A 20,838-nucleotide genomic window follows, 5' to 3' on the forward strand; every position below is an offset into this window, starting at 1 on the left:
TTTACAGCCGTAGAATCGACGACCAGGATTGTCTGTGCTCCATGAAATTACTAGTTCAACATCATCTCCACATCGACAAAATGGACCCGAATTCTCTATTCAATATGAACTCTAATACGAGAATTGACAGAAGAATAATAATGTATTGCACTTTAATTGAACAAATATAACCAGCTTCAAAATATTAGATGTGGAAGGGGAAGGTGGGGGTTGGATTTTTCTGAAATTGTTTGCCTCCTTTTAATATGAAGAAGATGAAAATGATTGCTCTTAATAAGAAGGAGATGAAGAATTGGGCGTTAGGGTTAAGAAAAATGGGCCCAATTCCAGTAATTAGCCGTTGTAAGTTGTCAGGTGAGGCAGAAAATAACTTTTCATGCGCCGCATTGGTCGTGTTTCACACGTCCCAGAGGCTGGTCAAAAGCAGTGTGTAACTGACACACATTTGAAAGGTTTGGTGTGTAAAGTTATACCCGTTGTCAACAGGTGTGTAACAGGGATTTGAGTGTAAGTTGGATAAGTAAACTATGTATTTCGCCAAATATATAATCTTGAAAATTAGGTTGATTCCTTATTAAGTGTGAGCTGATAATGTATAAATTTTTAAGTGAACTATTAAAAGGCAGCCTAGTGCACTAAATTTAGCTCCTATTATACGTGGGGCTATACGCAGTATCCGTGGAAGGACTAACCACAAGGGTGTATTTCATAGTACAAGTTTAGCTTAGTCAGCCCGTTGACTTCAAGGGACTAGACTCCGCTGGCTCTGATGCCAAACATAAAAATCTTTTCATAGAAAAATCAATTTATTAGACAAAAATTCTAAACTAAGCTAGGTTTGGATATAGATTTGGTTGAAACTTAAAAAAAAAAAAGAATCTTGTTTGAAAAATAATTTTTGAAAGTTGAAGTTATATTTGGACATGCATTTTACTTGGAAAAAATTAAAGTTTTATAAGTGAAAGAGAATTTTCATCCAAAAACTAGCCCAAGCCATTTTTGAAATTTGAAAAAAATAATCAAAAATTTTTTTCTTCAAAAACTAATTAAGTTCCATGAACAAATAATATTTTTTTTTTCGAAAAAAAAAAAGTTAAAATAAAATATCTATGTTCAAACTTCAAACGGAGCTTATTAAAGGAACACAAAGGGGACTTGTGCTTTTGAAAATTAATTGCTGCTCCCAGAGAAACTCTTATTTCCTGTTTGTGATTAATAAATGTTAAAGTAACGAATTATTTACGCATATTCACTTTGTTTTTTGTTTTTAAATCATAGTAAAGTTTCTCCCAAGCTGCTATTGGTCTTAACCTTTTCTCATTCAAACTTGTGTAACTACAAGGCCATCTTACTTCTCTAAGTTTCCTCTCCTTTTAATCCTTGTGCTTGCTACAATAATCAAAATTTCTTTCTATAGTTACTGTTTTCAATCTCCACAAGAGAGGAAAACCCACGAGCAAAAGGTGAAATAGCTTATATCCCATGTATTACCCCGGGGCGAATGTAGCATTTTGCTACGGGTTCAACTAAACTTATAATTTTTTACACGAACTATGATTTTGTATGTAAAAACCTACTAAAATTTCAACAAATATTAAATTTGAACTCATAATTTTAACAGTACAATGAGTGCAATGCTTAAAATCTTAAAAGTTGAACCCATTAAATTTAAATCGTGGATCCGCCTAAGGTACTACAAATTATTTTCAATGAAAATATATCCCGATGAAATTTTAATGATTTTATTCATCAGTGGCACAATGCCATTCCCAATTATGCTGGAAAGGAAAACAAAATCCGTCCTACGATATTGCTCAAAAAATTGTTAACCTTAGCCGTAGTTGCATGTATTACAACAATTGAGCTACATAAGATTGCTCTAAGTTAACTTAGAAAGAGCTTCGTCTTGTACACGACTAAGTGAGCACTATAACCCATACTATGAACAAATGTCAGTATCCTATGTGCAATTGCTTCAGTTCTCTCGTTACCTTCAACTACAGTATGACTGCCAATGGGGGACCGAAGATCTCTCAGAATCAACAGAAAACAAAACTTGAAAACCGCTTCTGTGTTGTATCTTTCAGCAATCCGTAACCTGGCTCTTCTTAGCTCCTTTACACGAAGAGTAGAGCTACTTTACAAGGTAAAGCTAGACTTGCACAGCTCCCCCATGCTCCTCTGGCAATTAAACACTTCAACGACTGTCCCAGGATGTTTCAGAAACATTCATTTTGATGCTGCCGCCCCAGGTACGTTATCAAATCCTGTCCGGAAACGAAGGCCAGAACCAATATGTCTTGTGGAGGGGAATGGCCAGCAAAGGACATTTGGACCTAGAACCTGAATTGCCGAGGAAAACAAATTTGATAGAAGTTAAATATCAAGGCAATAAAGTACGTATACCTCAACTGATATTCTATAGCAAAACAAGAAAGATTGATATTAACGATAAAAAGGGAAAGTTGAAGGTTATCATGAGAGAAGAGAGAAGAACCGTGCGGAAAGAAACAAAGAAAGAGGAATGATCTCTTACTGATATCAAATTCTCATATGCACCAAGATCATACGGATGTGAATAGACATAACCTCCCTTTTCAGCAACACACATAGCTCTCACGCCTTCTTGGTACTGCAGAGTGTGAATAACCTTATTAATACATGTAAATATAACAGGCCACTGTTAAGAATTGACTAATCTATGTAGTTAACATACCTCAATTGTTGTCTTATTTTGCAAAATCAGGTAAAAATGCCAACCCAGAAAAAAGCTCAGTGCCAAACTTAGAGGGACTAGTATAAGCCCCGAAATGATCTATTAACAGGGATAAAACTTGATCAAATTGAGGAAACGAAGATCACTAAAGAAATAAAAATCATTCATGGGAAATTACATATACAACTCTGTAAGAGCCTTCACTTTCCTCGTCATCCTTTGGAGACTCTAAAGTTATGCTACCAACAAGCAAAACCTGAAGAAATGACAATAAGCTTGTTAAAGGTTGGGGGAGAAAACAAAGGTGTCTAGATCTTCAATTTATGCCTGATCAGCCATATGTACATAATAACAAGCAATGAATTAATAGATGTCAGCAACAACAGAAGATAGAATGTATGTAAGAAACAAAAGACAACCATAGCATCCCAAGATCATATACCGTATAAAGAGCGCCAAAATGCCAACTTACCAGGGAATATATGCAAGCAACAGCAGCATACATAACAAAGATGAAGAAGATCTTGTAGTTCGCGTGGCCCACACAATTATTCATCCACACGCAGTGATGATCCTTATATTCAACATGAAACACTTTTAACTCAATAGCCAGTACATCTCAAGAAAAGACATAAATGAAACATAGACTACGCATACCATTCGTAGTACACATCTATTACATATACGACAATGATGAGCACGTGGAGGCTTATGAAGGGAACACTTTTGGCAGTATCTCAAATCGCCACCCTGCAGATTAGTTCACAGAGAGAAATTACATCCACAAAGTTCGAAATCAAACTTGATATTATCAAGTAAAGAATATTACTTCAGAGCCACAAATGAGAGCTTCATTCCAACCTTTTGTTTTAAAGCAAAATTTTCAAGCAGAATATCAATCTCAGTTAACAAAATATGTAATTTAGCAATACTATTTTTGGTTATGCAAATAGTTTAATATTCTGATAACATTATTGTAGGGATCTTGTAAAAGATTAATTGATTACCAGATGTTAGAAATGTTGAATAACTATCAGGTCCTTAAAATTTCACTGAAAATGGAACAATTAACAAAACTATCATTTGTTAGAGCATCAATCAACTACTTTTCTTGCTAATCATGATTAAAATATGATTAGTTATTAGCATATCCAAAACACAAGCACTACTTGAAGTATGCACAGGCCACACCCATAGAGCATTGTTCGGTCTTAGACTAATAGACTATGCTCTGTGTTTTAAAATGCAGTCAGCCAGCTAGATATTCAGCATCGACAGAGATGGAACACAAACTTGCAATGGTTAATCCGAAATGGAAGAACTAGAATAGTCCTTGAAATTATCGGAAGTTCATTCTTTGCTAATATTTGGAGCAAAGAAGATATTGTTTGTAATTTTGTTCACGTCTCAGTGCATATAAAGAACTTTGAAAATCAACCAGAAAGGACAACAACACAAAACTACGGTCAATTGTGGGATGTTTAAAGTGTACGTCACATCTTTGCAATTAATAATCAACTACATACCACTTGGATAGATCAAGATTAGCCTCGTTAGGGGAATTCCCTTCGGCGAAACTATATCCACAAACTGATTTAGATACTGTATATTCTATTATAGTAGATATAGAATGTAAGTAAAACTAAGACTTCAATCTACACATCAGACAACATATATTTGTTTCAGTTTTCATACTTCACCAGAAAGATCCTACTTGCTTTTAGGTAGCCCCTGAATATGAGATGTTTTGAGGAGGATTAACTCAGTCAAGAAGATAAAATAGTATAGTTTTGCTAGTTCTTTGGTGTAACAAGAAACTGTATTAAGGCAGAATCTATCTTAGACTTCATCCAAAAAGATCTTTCCTACTAGTGTGTGCTGCTTCTCGTAGTAACCTCTAACTCTGTGTATTTGCCAGTTATATTTCCGTCCCAGGCTCAATAACTAAGCTCCTTAATACATGGGGAATTAATCTCCCCAACCTTAAATTTTGGCAACAAGCACAGCGAAGACCCAAACTAGCACACCAAAGATCTCTCCTTTACTTAGCATATGCTACAGAAATCATACGTTATCCACTATAGCAAGATTTTTGGACAATGCTAGTTTTTCCCCAAGTTTTCCAATTATTGAAAGGAGACTTCCATGCAGATAAGGCCTGTGCATTTTTAATATAGGTAAGGAAGGAAGTACCACATCAGATTTACGACTCAAAGAAGTAGTAGTCACTAAATCCAAAAAAGGCTCTAGTAGTCACTAGTCAGTAGTCTGGCATGTAAATTATCATCCTGTAGTCATTTTCATTTCATAAATCAGTAAAAATGACTTCAACACTAAACATTTCTTTAATAATTGAAAATACCACTACACAATAAGTATTAGTATGTTTTTTTTGGAATGGGCATCACTAAACTATAGTATCTTATAGCCAATACTAACTTTTTTTATTAAGTTCTTTACTTTGATGGTGTAAAAATATTTGCATAATCAGGTCATTAACATGTAATTGCAGGTAACATCATATAATAAGTATTGATTGGTAACCTAGAATAAATCATAACCTACTATAATCCGATAAATTAACACTGTCTGTATATATAACTTAGATCCTTACCAGAACTATCCTACTCTTTTTCCCTAATCCAACCAAACACTACAAAATAATTTCTTAAGGTTTCATTTTTCACTGAACAGAGATACAAATTGATGTTATTAATACAAGTATATATAGAATGAGATGAGAATTAAGAAAGTGGCAGGACTGGAAAATAAAAGCTAATAAGTCTAAACAGAAAATAAAAATAAAACTGAAAGAAATGAAAAAAACCTTGCGCTTGATCTCATGAACGATGTGCTCAGGGTCTTCAATGTCGGGTACAAATGAGCTGGGAACGTGACCCGGATCCGTGTAAATAGCAAGGGCATAATTGGAAATGCACATAGCAGCTACAACGGTGAAGAAGACGGCGTTAAGCATACCGGGGGAGGACCAAAGCCCAAACCACTGATCAATGAAGACGAACACCGTTGAGAAGTAGATGAATGCAATGGCGGCTATCACGACGATGACGTGGAAGGAGAATTTGCTGCCACGTTTCATTTCCCGACGTTAGAACGATCACCGCCGGGCGATAATTTAACGGCGGGTTGGATCTGGTTGATACAGTGGGAGCGAGGCTTGTTTGGTGTTTGGGTCGAACTTTCTTTAATTTGATGTCCGGTTGGTCCAACTTCTTAACACTTTCGTCCACCAAATACTATGCGAAATTGTGAAGTATTTTACTACTACCAACCAATTCCATAGTTTTTATTTTTTAAATAAATTCTTCAAACCCAAGTTTCATAAGCTATATTTTATCTATTTTTATTATTGTATAATATGTGCACTTTACGTGTAATCAATTACTAATTTATATTGCAATAATATTTTTCAATCTCCCCCCTCCCCCTAACACACATATATAAACATAATTTCAATGACATGTGGGAGTTATAAATTTTTTTGTTGAGCTTTGTTTTATTAGGCTTTTAGTTGAGTTTAACTTCAACATTTTTCTCTCACCAAACTATAATACTATGTACTTTACTATCGACCAATTTCGTAGTCAATTTTCATAAATTCTTCTAAACAAAGTCCATTGTCGTTTTATTTAAGAATAAACGTGTACTTCTATTTGATATAACTACTTAAATAAGTTTTATTCGTTAAAGTGTAAAAAATAATTATACATGCTAGATGAATTAATTAATTTAAGAAATTAAGTTTTATTCATTAATGATGAAGATGTTAAGTATAATTTGACTGATTTTGCTAAGTAGCTAGAGTTAGTTTTTAAGTGACATATTTATGTGAATAATTTTCTCTGGTTAAATTTTTCGGACAAAAATTATGATTAACGTCAAATAGGTTACTGCTAAAACTAAACTCACCTAAATGAACATGTCTTGAACATCTGATATCAGTTGTCGGGTTAAAACGACTCAAACGTACTCTCGACATAGTGTGATATTGTCCACTTAGGGCCAAACTCTCACGGTTTTTCCCAAAAAGCCTCACACCACCAAGAGTATCCAACTCATTATAAGTAACTTATATTTCTTTTTCACTTTTTACGTGGGGCTTTGTTCACACATACCTAATAATATTTAGGGCCATTTTGTCCATATATTTTTTTCCTTTTTTCGATACTTATCTTCAAAATATTGTTTAATTTTACATTTGACTGAATTTTTAAGATGAGTTTCAAATCTGAAAAAGTGATTACCTCTTTTTCAAGTAAACAATATTTTTCTCGTACAAAACTGTAATATTTTTTTAAATGAAATATATATTCAGATACAATTTCAATTTTCAAGTATCAATTTTTTCAACTTAACTTCCATAAAAAAATTTTGGGGTCAAATCTCACATCTTTTATGTCCAAAAGCTTACTAATTTCTGTGCTCCTAAGCTATTAATTAATTGTACCAATTGAGTCGGTGTCGTTTCGAATTCGTTGAGCTAGTTAGGTTGGTTGGAGGACGTCGTTTTTTGTTCAGTATTACGTCGTTGTTTTGTATTTGATTTTCAACGTCAATTATTTAATTTGTTTGTGCAATTCTGCTTGCTGGATTGTACGTACGCTCCACCCATCTGAATTTGAGGACTTGAGCAGGAGCCAGGAAATAACAAATTTTGCATTAATTTAATAAATTCATTTTCATTTCACTTTATCCGATCTCTCTCTCAGCTCTCGTGATATTGTGACACTTTTCACAGGAGATGATTTGTGAGCTAAGAAGAAGGCTTTTGTTATATATATATATATCTAATATATCTATATCTATGCTATATTATTATTATTATTTTATTTATTTATTTTTTATTATATAGAAAAGAGAAGTTAGTCGACCAAGGGTATATTTGTAATTTCAGCTGACCTAAATTAAATTTTTATTGCTCATAACACGTAACCTTTCTGACATTCTTCATCTAGAATCCTCCACAGCTAAGTCTTCCAACTTCCTCACCCCTTTACTTTGTCTAATCGTCTTTCATTTTTACTTCTATTTGTTTTCTAATTATTTCACTGTGGTATTCTAATGGTAAACATCTTCTTACCCATAGTTGAAGACATAAGTGAATTGATGAGGTATCTGCCAATATTTTTATGGTTACTTGTAATTTTATTTCTTTTCAGTTCTTTCCACTCTTTATACTTAGACTGATGCAAAGGGATTTGTTCAAGCATTTTGGACTAACTTTTCTTATTAAGTAAGTAAAATAAGATCGAAGTTTGACTAAGTGGGCGTTTGGACATAAAGAATTGTAAAATTCAAAAAAAAAAAGTGAAAAATTCTTTAAAGTGAAAATAGTATTTGAAAATTAGTGGGTGTTTGGACATAAGAATTATAAAATTCCAAAAAAAAGTAAAAAAAAAAAATCAAGTGAAAATGATATTTGAAAATTAGTTGTGTTTGGAAAGAATATAATTTTGGATTGTTTTTGAATCTTTGTGAGTGATATGACTGAAAATTTTGGAAAATAATTTTTTGGAGTTTTTCAAATTTTCGAAAAATTTCAAAATTCATTTTCAAGTGAAAATTGAAAATTTTATGGCCAAACATTGATTTCTAAAAAAGTAAAAAAAATTCTTATATCCAAATGGGCTCTTAGAGTTGTGTTTGGACATAAATATAATTTTGGGTTGTTTTTGAAGTTTTGTGAGCGATCTAAGTGAAAATTTTGAAAAACAACTTTTTGGAGTTTTTCAAATTCTTAAAAAATTTCAAAATTCATGTTGAAGTGAAAATTGAAAATTTTATGGCAAACACTGATTTCGAAAAAAAGTGAAAACTTTTCTAAAAAAATTGAACTTTTTTTTATGTCCAAACGGGCTCTAAAGGTGGTGAAATCGATCACAGATTGTGCTCTTGACATCGGTAGTTTAATGAATTAAGAAGAAATAGATTTCGAATGCAACTGTGTTTCACAATAATGATAAAGTTGTGTGCTACTGCTTTCTAAATACTGTGTTTTTTGAAGTGCCTCTGTGTTTTTATTTCTTTTCTTTATTTATTATATTAATAAGATGAAGGTCGATTCTTTACTAATATTGAGGTGTAGCTCTTTTAAATTTTTTATTTCTTTTGAGTGAAGATTGCTGATTGAAAATTTTAGTATATAACCCCCTTTTAGATATTGTATATTGCCCGCCTGTTTTGCGCATTGATTTCTCACCTCTCTTATAGTCATGTTCTTTCCCGGACCAAATTTTATCTTTTCTGTTGTTTCTCTTTTAATTTTTCTTCCTAACCTCCTTTGAATGAGGTTTCAGGTTGATCCATTGATTCGAAATGACAACTTTTATTTTTTACTTCCTTTATTTTGTTATTAAAATATTTTCAGGAGTTGCATATATAATATGCTTAATTCGTTGTTGTAATTGATGTGAAGTATGTGATTTTAAGATCATATAGGTGATAAATTGATAATTAGTTTTTGAATTATTTTATAGTTTAATCGAGAATAATTAATAAGAAAGGGTATTTTCAACTTGCACATTTAATGTATTAACATACATTAACTCTTGTCGATTAAGGCAATATGAAGAAACTATGTAGAAGGTTGTCAGCTTATAAAACACTCACGATATGATATTTTTAAAACTAAATATAGTGGTTCGGTCACAGCACGAGTCGCATCAGGGATGCCTTTAAGGAAGGATTCTATTATGTCATGTCCGCATTCAAATTGCATATGCATAAAATTCTTTACTTGCTAGAAAAGAACCTGCTGCCTCAAGCAAATCTACATGAATAGAATTAACCTGTTAATTTCGAGCAACTATTTTATAATAAAACTTGTTTAATTTATTTCAGATGTAGTTGAAAGAACAAGTATTGACATACTTTACTTTTTCATTTTTTTTTGGCACGTAATATAATTCTAATTCGCAGTCTGAATCACAAAAAAGGGATAACTTACCAGTTAAAATATATAGAGTAGCTATGGACAGTTAAAGAGGAGAATGATAAGTGGGGAATTAGAAAATATGTTCTTAATATATTGAATAAGGATCTTAGATTCAAATAATATGTCAAACGTATGTGCTCAAAACATAAGACATATCAACTTGAAAATATCTTACTAAATAAGATATCTACTAGGATATTTTTCTGTCATTTTTTTCATTCAATTGAAATATATTTCCAAATATTTTAAGGAAAATACTGTAAAGGGCATAGAATTTGGCGAAGTGAATAGTTGACAGTTACAATGGTGACAATTATAAGAATGTAGTTGAAAGTTCATGCAGCGAAAGTGTTAATGAACAGGAAGAGGCAAACCCGAAAATAAAGAAGATAAAGAACACCAAATTTTAACGTGAAAAATTCTTCAAATCGAAGGTAAAAATCACGGGATCACAAAGATCCAAAAAGCTCCACTATAACAATAAGAGGGTTACAAAAGTACTCCAAATTGGCTACACAACAAGTGCCAAACACGGAGCAACAATAGCAATAAGAGCAACAACTAATCAATTGAAGAAAGAGTATAATCCACAAAACGAAGCTGCTATTCGAGGCTCGAAATCAGATGCTACCACCCACCAAATCTGATATCCACCGTTCAAATCCAAGACCAAGATGTAAAATCCATAATCATCCAGCTTACTGTGCCCATGTTGAAGAAGAAGCAGACGGAAAGCCTTGGTTTTATGATATCAAGGAATATTTGGCAAAAGGAGAGTACCCAGAGATTGCAAATCCTACTCCGAACGCACACTTCGGAGATTGTCCAACAACTTCTTTTACAGCGGAGGAATTCTGTATAGAAGGACTCTTGATTTGGGATTATTAAGATGTGTCAACGCAAAGGAAGCATCCAAGCTGCTAGAGGAAATTCATGATGGGACCTGCGGTCCACATATGAATGGTTTTATCTTAGCAAAGAAGATACTCTGGGATGGTTACTTTTGGATGACTATGGAAACAGACTGCATCCAGTATGTCCAAAAATGCCACCGCTGTTAGATACATGCAGACATGATAAAGGTACCTCCGAGTGAGCTCAACACAGCAAGCTCACCGTGGCCATTTCCTCGCCTGGGGGATGGATGTTATTGGACCAATTGAGTATGCTGCTTCCAACGGACACAAGTTTATCCTGGTAGCCATAGACTATTTCACCAAATGGGTCGAAGCAGCATCTTACAGAGCAGTGACTAAGAAAGTCGTGGCAGACTATGTCCGCGACCACATCATTTGTAGATTCGGGATTCCAGAGTCAATCATTACTGATTATGCCTCCAACCTCAACAACGACTTGATGAAATCTATGTGTGAAACTTCCAAGATCAAACAAAAGAATTCCACAACCTACAGGCCTCAGATGAATGGAGCTGTAGAAGCCGCCAACAAGAATATCAAGAAGATATTAAGGAAAATGATAGAGAAGCATAAGTAGTGGCACGAGAAGTTATCATTTGCTTTACTGGGGTATCGCACCACAGTCCACACATCTACCGGGGCAAACCCTATATGCTGGTTTATGGTACAGAGGCTTTCATTCCCGCTGAGGTAGAAATTCCTTTCCTAAGGATCATACAAGAAGCTGAGCTCGACGACACAGAGTGGGTAAAAAGTCGTTATGAGCAACTAGCCCTTATAGACAGAAAGAGAATGAATGTAGTTTGCCATGTTCAACTCTACCAGAACAGAATGTCCAGAGCCTTCAACAAGAGAGTCAAGCCAAGACAGTTCACACCGGGGCAGCTGGTGTTAAAGAAAATTTTTCTGCATCAAGATGAAGCCAAAGGAAAGTTCTCTCCCAACTGGCAGGGTCCACACAGGGTTCACCGGGTTTGGACAGGGGGAGCCCTCATACTTGCAAAAATTGATGGAGAAGTCTGGCCTAAGCCGATCAATTCAGATGCAGTCAAGCGTTACTATGTGTAATCTTTATGCTTTCCTTATATGATGTAAATTGAACTACGCCTGACCTGATTCCCATTTCAGAGGGGATATGTAGGCAGCCCTATGGGTTCAGTCACAATTCAATAAAAATTTCTTTTTCCCCTGCAATTGGAAACTGGGGCAGAATTTTGAGGAGGACCCTCAAAATTCCGAAGTAATTTCAGTCGACCGTCTCAAGAAACAGCCAGAAGTATCAACCCATTAACTGTGGCAGAATTTTGAGGAGGACCCTCAAAATTCCGTAGCAAGAGGGGTTGCAATGTTTTGAACCACGCCACAGTCGTTGGTTCGTCTAAAAGTTGTTTCTTAACTATATACTTATGTCATATTTTAGCCATTAGGTGAAATCATTAGACATACTGTACGCCCACGGGACAAACATTATCCAAAATACGATTCTCAGAACTGTTGCACTTACCAACATTTGCTATCAGTACACACCAGTGATATCCCGTATGTCACAATGCTCTCAGTAATCACAATGTCGTAATCTGCTATTAGCTAAGAAATCTCTACTGTCAGTTGTTATCTTATATCTTGCATAAGGCTACCATTCTACCTTCCGAGGTTAAGCTCTACCTCTATCTGCATCTGCATTCTTGCATAAGGCTACCATTCTGCCTTCCGAGACTAAATGTTGTCTCCATCTGCATCCGCATTGCATAAGACTACTATTCTGCCTTCCAATCTACATAAGGCTACCATTATGCCTTCCGAGACTAAACACTATCTCGATCTGTATCCGCATTGCATAAGGCTACTATTCTGCCTTCCAACTTGCATTAGGCTACCATTCTACCTTCCGTGACTAAATGCTGTCTCCATTTGCATCTACATTGCATAAGGCTACCATTCTGCTTTCCGAGGTTATGCTTTACCTCCATCTTCATTTGCATCTTTGCATAAGGCTATCATTCTGACTTTCGAGGCTAAGCTCTGCCTCCATTTTTCTTCGAAACTAAGCGCTATCCCAAACACTATTTATGTCGCTTCTCTTACGGGCTAAGCTCTGCCTTTCAATTCGTAATACTAAGCTCTGTCTTGCCTGCATCATACTACTGCATCCTTTATGGGCTGAAATATCGCCAACTCATCCAAAGGCGTCATCGTTCGGAGGCACCATCTTCATAGCCCGAGAATACCATGTCATGGCCTGAGGATCTCTTTCAATCTCATGCATATCATTATTCAAAGGCGTCATGGTTCAGAGGCACCATCCTCATAGTCCTAGAACATCATTGCATGGCCTACGAATCCTTCATCATACGCTTCATGGCCTAGAACATCATTGTCTAAGGATGTCATCCTCATCATCCGAAGACAATACTCATGGTCCAACGAGAATTTGCATCATGTTTAAATTTATGCACAGTATACGCTTGTATTGCTTCTATTTGCAGGTAAGACGGTAAGAAACGGCTACCCCAGTAGGAGCGATCCCGCTCTAGTTCCCTCAGCCATATCAAACCTAACCATTCCCGTAAACTATCCACTCACCTAGCCCAAGATGTTGCGTCCGTTCTTGAAATTGCTTCATCGGTATACTCCGCCGGTGGATCCTGAACTACATACGGCCTGATTCCTGTAAAACCAGGGATATGTAGGCAACTCAAAAGCCAGGGTGCGACATAAACCGCTTCAAACCGTTTCGCTCGATCAAAATTGGCCATCATATCTTTACCCGACAACTCTTTCATCCTTCCCAAGTAAAGAAGGGCAGCTGTTGATACCCAATTTTTCCTTATATATTTTCAATATGCAAAATACCTTCAAAATAACATATATATGCATATATAAGCATGTCCAAGGTTTTTATTATTTTTTCCATAATTTTAAGGTTTTAAATTGATTTATTTTCTCCCTTTTTATCCATAAAATCCCCAATAATTATTTCCAAAATTATTGTTTTGATAATTCATCTATTGGATTTCTATATTTATTCCAAAATATGGCTAAGGTAAATTTTGTATATATTTTTACTTACATTTAGTATTTTTAAAGCTAAATTGCACATAATTGCAATATTAGACCTTTTTAAGATTTAATTACGTTTTATATGCACAAAATTTGATCCTGTATTTTTAAATTGCTAATTATGTATTATAAATTATTTTAGACTTTTAAAATTATTTTTTAGAAATTATCTACTATTTTAAATAAATTAAAAAGTGGAAAAACTGGCTATTTAAATAATAGCCCCATTTGTATTTCAATTATAACCAAATACACCCCTAGACCAATTAAAACCCCGACTCAATTAACCTAACCCACTTTTATAACCCACCCAGCTCGGAACCAATCTTGGCCGTTGATCTCAAGAGATCAACGGTCCAAAACAAACCTTTCTTTTTTATCTAACCTAACCCCCGAAACCCTAAGCCATTTTTCACCAAACAGCGGTCCAAAACAAACCTTCCTTTTATCTAACCTAACCCCCGAAACCCTAAGCCATTTTCACCGAACAGCCGCCCTGAAACCCCTTTCCTCTCCAATTCTTTCTGAGACCTAAACTGAACCCTAGCATCCTCCCACCTAAAACTAGCCCGAATCACTTCGATCCTCACTCGATCCATGGATTCACATGGCTGTTTGAGACGTATACTTGTCTCCTACGTCTCCTGGTTTCTTGTTTTTTGTGATTTCATGGAAGGATATCGAAGAGATCTAGACCAGATCTTGTTCAAAACTCTCTGAGAGCTTATCCATGGTCTTTCATCCATTTTTCGGCCATCCATGGCTGTTCGAGTAAGATCCATGACTTTTCCGGCTAAAACCGGTAATGTTCTAAGGTTTTCTCATCTTCTCTGGGTTCGCTGAAACCCTAACTCTTGAGAGTTTTCACTTTTCTTTAGATCTGTCTTAGATCTAGGTATATCCATGAGTTTTTAACCGATTTTTCCTCATCTTTGCTATCTTCCGAAACCCTAGTTTGCTACTGCTCGATTCTTCTCAGATCTTTATAGATTTGAGATGATTCAAGTATTATTAAGCATTTTCCTCTAAAAATCTCCTGTTTTAACTAACTATTTCGATTTTAGTCATTCTTTTCTAAAACTGGGGTTTCTCGGAGTTGTTTTATGCATGTTCTAACTGATTTCGTTATGATTAAACCCTTTCCCTTGTTTGTTTTGACCGATTTTGTACTCTTATTGTTTTTAACTTGAATCTGTTAAAAGTCCTTTTTTAAAAGATTTTATTTACTTTGTTTCTATAATTTTCCTTACTTTGCTTTTCTGAGTGTTAACATGCTTTCTTTACATCGCGTCTGTGTGTTAGCCTGCTTACGTGAGTCCTGTGATTACTCTGCTTCGAATATGTTTTCCTGAATCCCTAGCCTACTTATGTCGCTTTTGTATGACTATACTCACTTTGTTTGTTCATCTTTTGCTTCTTTTTGTGACTATGCTTCAAATATATTTTTCTTGCTACATCTGTGGACCTCCTCTATTAATATGATGAAAGTGTAGAGTCATGACTCCCTTTGATTAAGTCTGGTTTCCTTAATCGATGGCGATTGAAAATTTTCTTTCAAAAACCTTAAAAGCTTTGCCCCGTCTGTTAGGCTGACTTATTTCCTTACCCTATTTTTCTATGATACTTATTTTTTCTACTAAGTTGTGTCCTTAATTAGGGCTTTATGAATTTGGTCCTACTCTATGCTACTGAATCTCGACCCCTAATTTGATTAGTTGCTTACCTTAATTAATCCTCCTTGCCTTGTCTGCATTACTACTGATTGTCTCCTTAGTTTGAAAACTTTCTGAACCTAGCCTTAATTACATGTTCTATACTGGTAGTATTTTTGAAATCTTTCCTTATTTGCTATACTCCAGCCGTGTATGATTTCTTTCCTTATTTGTCACCTACCTTTTACCATTCACACCGACTCCCTTAATCAAATGGAGATTCGAACCAATTTTCTATGTTGAGTTCTATAATTACTAAAGAATTGATTCTTGCCTTATTTTAACCAGTTTTCAAACTACTATATAAATGATCACTTCTATAGTCTTAACATACAAACACAATTTAGAATACACACACACACACACACACACTCTCAAGTCTCTCTTCTCTCTCTGCTGCTTGTGCTAACTACTTATCTAGCCGGCTACAAGCGAAGGCTAGACTGTGGAACCCCTCTTGCTTTTTCTGCACTTTGCTTCCTTAACTGGTATGTTCCTAGTTCAACTTTGAAACTCAACTCTATGTGCTCCATGGTTGTTAGTCCATGTCTCCTTCTGCATTGACTTAATGGCTCATGTGTTTAATTGCCCTTCATATTTACTGCTTTATTCAGCATGCTTGAGTTTTGCCATCTCTTGTTCAAGTGTAATCGACATGTCTACTTAAGTTCTTGTTTATCTCCCTCAACTAGTATGCCATGTTAGTATCATAATCCTCTAATGTACTTGATTAGTACTAAGTGGCATGATCAATTATGTATAATAAACCCCTGTCCTGTCTCTATGTCTGATTGCCTATTATTATCCTAATTTCGAGCATGATTCCCTTGTTAACCATTTGAAGTAGTAGTTTGTAGGCCAGTCAGTTCCTACTTGTGCTTTGTGCTTGCTGATCTATATGCTTCTCTTCTCATCCATGTCTATGTATTTCTGATTTGAGCTCTCTATGTCCCCAACCCCTTACTTCCCTACTTGTGAATGTTGAAATGATACTACACTTTGAGTTTGTTATGTGTGTGCTGGCTTGTTCCAAGTTATTATTACTTCTATTCCCTTCTCCTTTTCAGAACCGTTCTGTTGTTTTTGCAAACTTATTTCAAACATGTTGTTTCAAAACTGTTTTCCAATTCAACCCTTTTTTTTGAAACCATGACAATCACTCCCACATATACTCTTAGACCACTAGGTTCTGCCCTTTTGTGTGAGCCTTGCCTTGGGACCCTTGAGCTCCCTATGAACTTGGACACATAAAAGCTGGCCTTTTCCACACTGCACTTACTCTGTCTTGGCTATGAAATCTGGGTGTGAGCACTGCCCGGGATCCCTTAAGGTCCTCAAGGAACTCTGACACACCTAGATGTGAGAAAGACTATGAAACAATCTTGGCACCTGAGGTAGTTTATTACATAACTCAGGGAGGAAGTCCAAATTAGGTGTTGACAAGTCTGGACCTATTTCAGACTCTGTATAGTATAATTTTTACTTTTCTCATGTAATGCATTCACATGGTCTGTAATAATTTGTAAACGAACGTTGGGGTTTGGATAGTGAAATGTGGGGGGGTAGCTATGCATGTTATAGATATCAAAAGGGGTAGAAGCCATGCTTTAGGTATATATTTCCTGTATGTGCAGTAGAAATTATGCTCTTAGGTCTCATGTATGCTATTTTAGCATCTCATTTTTGACATTCTTATCACTCAAAAATCCTACTTTAGGATAAAGGGGTCATTAAAACAAAGATTGCTACTCTTCCACACTTGAGGCATGCTTTATAATGTCGTAACCTTTTTCTGCATTTAGATATCCTGTCGTGCATTTAGAAACCTTGCTTTAGAAATTCTGCATATAAACCATCATGAGCTTTATACATGCATCTTAGATACCATGTTTTAGGATCTCATTCGCACTTGCATTCACACTTAGTGTAAACTACTGATTATAAAAGAGGTAAAAATAGCTTCACATTTGATTATCCTATTTACAATAAACTGGTAATAATCCGCATTTTATAACACCTAAAACAACATTCTCTTAGGAAAAAATGACTTCTAAACTTTTGATAGTTCTGATAAATGCATAAGCAATCCTTAGGTATCCAATCTCTTATAAAACTGGAAACTGCTCTTTGTGTGTACTGCTTAATGATTAACAAGATTAAAAACAGTAGGCAAGCTTGATTCAGACTTCTTTCTGAGTCGTATAATAGATCTAGCTATGCTATTATCACTTAGATACCATGTTTAAGATATGAATTCGTACATTAATTGTGTATGAGTCATGTTGTCTATGTGCATTACTTGTGGAGGTGTATCTGAGCTTTCTATCTGTTTCTGTGTTTTTCCCCCTAAATGCAGTCTTATGTGTTCTTATTTGACGCCTATTATTTTGCCTTTAAACCTGAGGGTCCACCTAGAACCTTTCGCTTTTTAGGATAGGAGTCCTAAATTCCTCCAGGACCGATAGGAAGGGACGGGTAACAACATGCAATAGGGGTCGAGACCAACCCTCACTTTAATTACCTTCACGGGGCAGGAATTGGTAGATATGGATATGATGACCGGTGCGTTAATACCACGTGTAGCCCCTCTTTGAGGAGTGTCATACCGGGTAATGCATTGATGTGATCCATATTACAAACAAACCTAGGACACCCCCTTTTACATTCATAAGCATGCTTAGATTGTAACTCTTTCAAACTTTCGCCTTTCACTAGTTGTTTTTCAAACACTTGTGTATTTAAACTTAAATCCCCTACTGTTTGAGTCATACTTGTTTATTTGCTAATTGTACAATTCACAAAAACTGTTTGGCCGGGAACCACACTAGTGGATCCAGAGGGGTGCCTAACACTTTCCCCTTAGGATGATTTCAAGCCCTTACCCTGTCTCTCGTTACCAAACGTAGTTATGAATGAACCCTATAGGTGCCCTAACACACCTTAAAATTGTTAGGTGGTGACTCTCCAAAATGCAACCCCCTTTCCAAAAGGAAAAAGTTGTCCCAACCAAATGTCATGAACCCGATTCTGTGAAGGAAAAAAGGGGCACGACAAGTCCAACTACAAAATCCATGGTGATCCGCTCCCACTTCCACTCTGGAATATCAATCTGCTGAAGCAAGCCTCTCGGTCTCTGATGCTCATATTTCACCTGCTGACAATTGAGATACCAAGATACAAATCCCACTATATCTTTCTTCATTCTCATCCACCAATAGTGGTGTCTCAAATCTTGGTACATCTTCGCAACACCCGAATGGATGGAATACCGCGAGCTATGGGCCTCATCAAGAATCAACTTCCGATACCCATCTATATTGGGCACACATATCTAGCCATACATCCTCAATACCCGATCATCACCAATCGTCACATCCCTAGAATCGCCGTGCTGAACTCTATCCTTGAGGGCAAGCAAATGAGGATCATCATACTGGCACTCTCGGATACGATCAAGCAAGGAAGACCAAGAAACCACACAAGCCAAGATTAGACTGGGATCCGAAATATCGAACCTCATAAACCGATTGGTCAAGGCCTGAACATCAACTGCAAGAGGCCTCTCCCCAACAGGAATATATGCCAAACTGCCCATACTTACTGCCTTCCTACTCAAGGCATCGACCACTACATTGGCCTTCCTCGGATGGTACAAGATAGTAATATCATAGTCCTTTAACAGCTCCAACCACCTCCACTGCCTCAAATTGAGGTCCTTCTTCTTGAACAAGTGATGGAGCCAATGGTTATCAGTAAATACCTCACAACACATACCATAAAGATAATGCCTCCAAATATTCAATGCGTGAACAATGGTAGCCAACTCCAAATCATGAACAAGGTAGTTCTTCTCATGGGGCTTCAATTGACTATAAGCATAAGCAATCACTCTACCCTCCTACATCAACACACAACCAATTCCAACTCTAAAAGTATCACAATATACCATATAACAACCTGAAGCTGATGGAAAAACTAACACTAGAGTTGTGGTTAAGGCAGTCTTGAGATTCTAAAAGCTCGCCTCACACTCATCCGACCACCTGAAAGGAGCACCCTTTTGAGACAACTTGGTCAAGGGTGATTCTATATATGAAAATACCTGAATGAACCGACAGTAATAACCCCCAAAACCAAGAAACCTGCGAATCTCTATGGTTGAGGATGATCTTGGCCAACTTTGAACCGCTCTATCTTTTTTGGATCAATCTGAATACCCTCACTAGACACCACATTCCCAAAGAATGCCACTGAACTGAGCCAAAAATCACACTTAGAGAACTTTGCATAAAGCTTCCCCTCCCTCATCCGATGCAATAAAACTCTCAAATGCTCAACGTGCTCACTACGCTAGTATATTATTCATCAAATGCATGAATGCTGCTGGGGCATTGGTCAGCCCAAAAGACATCACAAGGAACTCATAATGACCATATTAGGTCCAGAAAGTTGTCTTATGAATGTCCGAGTCTCTAATCTTCAACTAGTGATACCCTAACTGGAGATCAATCTTGGAGAACACTCTCGCTCCCTGAAGCTGATCAAATAAATCATCAATATAAGGCAAAATATACTTCTTCTTGATCGTTACTTTGTTCAACTGCCTGTAATCAATGCACATCCTCATAGTGCCATCCTTCTTCACAAATAGAATATGTGCACCCCACGGTGACACCCTAGGCCGAATAAACCCTTTATCAAGGAGTTCCTGAAGTTGCTTCTTCAATTCCTTCAACTCTGCCGATTCCATATGATACAGTGGATTAGAAATGGGATGAGTGCCCGACACCAAATTAATACCAAATTCAATATCCCCATCCGATGGCATGCCAGGCAGGTCTGCAGGAAACACATCCAGGAAGTCCTTCACTATTGGGACTGAATCAATACTAGGAGTATCTGCACCGACATCCCTCACAAAGGCCAAATAAGAAAGACAACCCTTCCCAACTATCCGCTGGGCCTTCAAGTATGAAATCACCCTACTGGAAACATAATCCGTCAAACCTCACCACTCAATTTGTTACAACCCATATTCACGTATGTTAGTTCATGCCAAAAGGTAGTCGACGTAAATCCATGAAGAGATTATCTTTAAGATGATAAGAAGTTAATCCTATTGGTCTTGTATGATACAAGGGTGTATAAGGATGGTTAACAAGTATTAGAAGTTAAACGAATCAAGCATGTTGTAAACCGTATTTTTGAGTAAACCTAGAGATGCTTAATATACTCAAGAGGTCATGTTTTAAGGTATTTGAATCATATAATATCCATATCATAAGTCTTGAAGTCAAACGAGTTATAAAATAAAAGTCGACAAAAGTTGTCGCAACTTAGGTTCATAATTTTACTTAAACATTAGGTCAAATATAACTAAGATTTTCTCCTAATTTACTTGGAATTACGGGGTGATGTACCCACTAAATTGAATATATATGAGTCTAGTTTCCAACACATTAAATCGTTTGTCGATAC

The 20,838-nt window shown here is 36.1% G+C and overlaps 1 protein-coding gene across 1 annotated transcript; it reads right to left on the reverse strand.

The window, feature by feature from the left end:
- Positions 1-1,810: 1,810 nt before the first annotated feature.
- Positions 1,811-5,960, reverse strand: LOC107802012 (putative protein S-acyltransferase 16). The gene is made up of 7 exons (XM_016625446.2): positions 5,544-5,960; positions 3,374-3,466; positions 3,189-3,290; positions 2,895-2,972; positions 2,717-2,815; positions 2,537-2,632; positions 1,811-2,343 (listed from the first exon to the last, which is right to left on the reverse strand). Exons 1-7 carry the CDS (start codon positions 5,814-5,816, stop codon positions 2,230-2,232), a joined length of 855 nt encoding a protein of 284 aa, XP_016480932.1. The 5' UTR covers positions 5,817-5,960; the 3' UTR covers positions 1,811-2,229.
- Between the last annotated feature and the right edge of the window lie 14,878 nt (positions 5,961-20,838).

The sequence above is a fragment of the Nicotiana tabacum genome, chromosome 5 (genome assembly GCF_000715075.1).
Source record: "Nicotiana tabacum cultivar K326 chromosome 5, ASM71507v2, whole genome shotgun sequence".
In the NCBI taxonomy this organism is placed as follows: domain Eukaryota; kingdom Viridiplantae; phylum Streptophyta; class Magnoliopsida; order Solanales; family Solanaceae; genus Nicotiana; species Nicotiana tabacum.

Excerpts from the sequence above, each read along its gene's own strand:
- LOC107802012 (XM_016625446.2), bottom strand. The coding sequence starts at position 5,816 with ATGAAACGTGGCAGCAAATTCTCCTTCCACGTCATCGTCGTGATAGCC. Across the intron at positions 3,291-3,373 it reads ATAGATGTGTACTACGAATG|GATCATCACTGCGTGTGGAT; the intron begins GTATGCGTAGTC and ends GTTGAATATAAG. Across the intron at positions 2,973-3,188 it reads TTGCTTGCATATATTCCCTG|GTTTTGCTTGTTGGTAGCAT; the intron begins GTAAGTTGGCAT and ends TCATTTCTTCAG.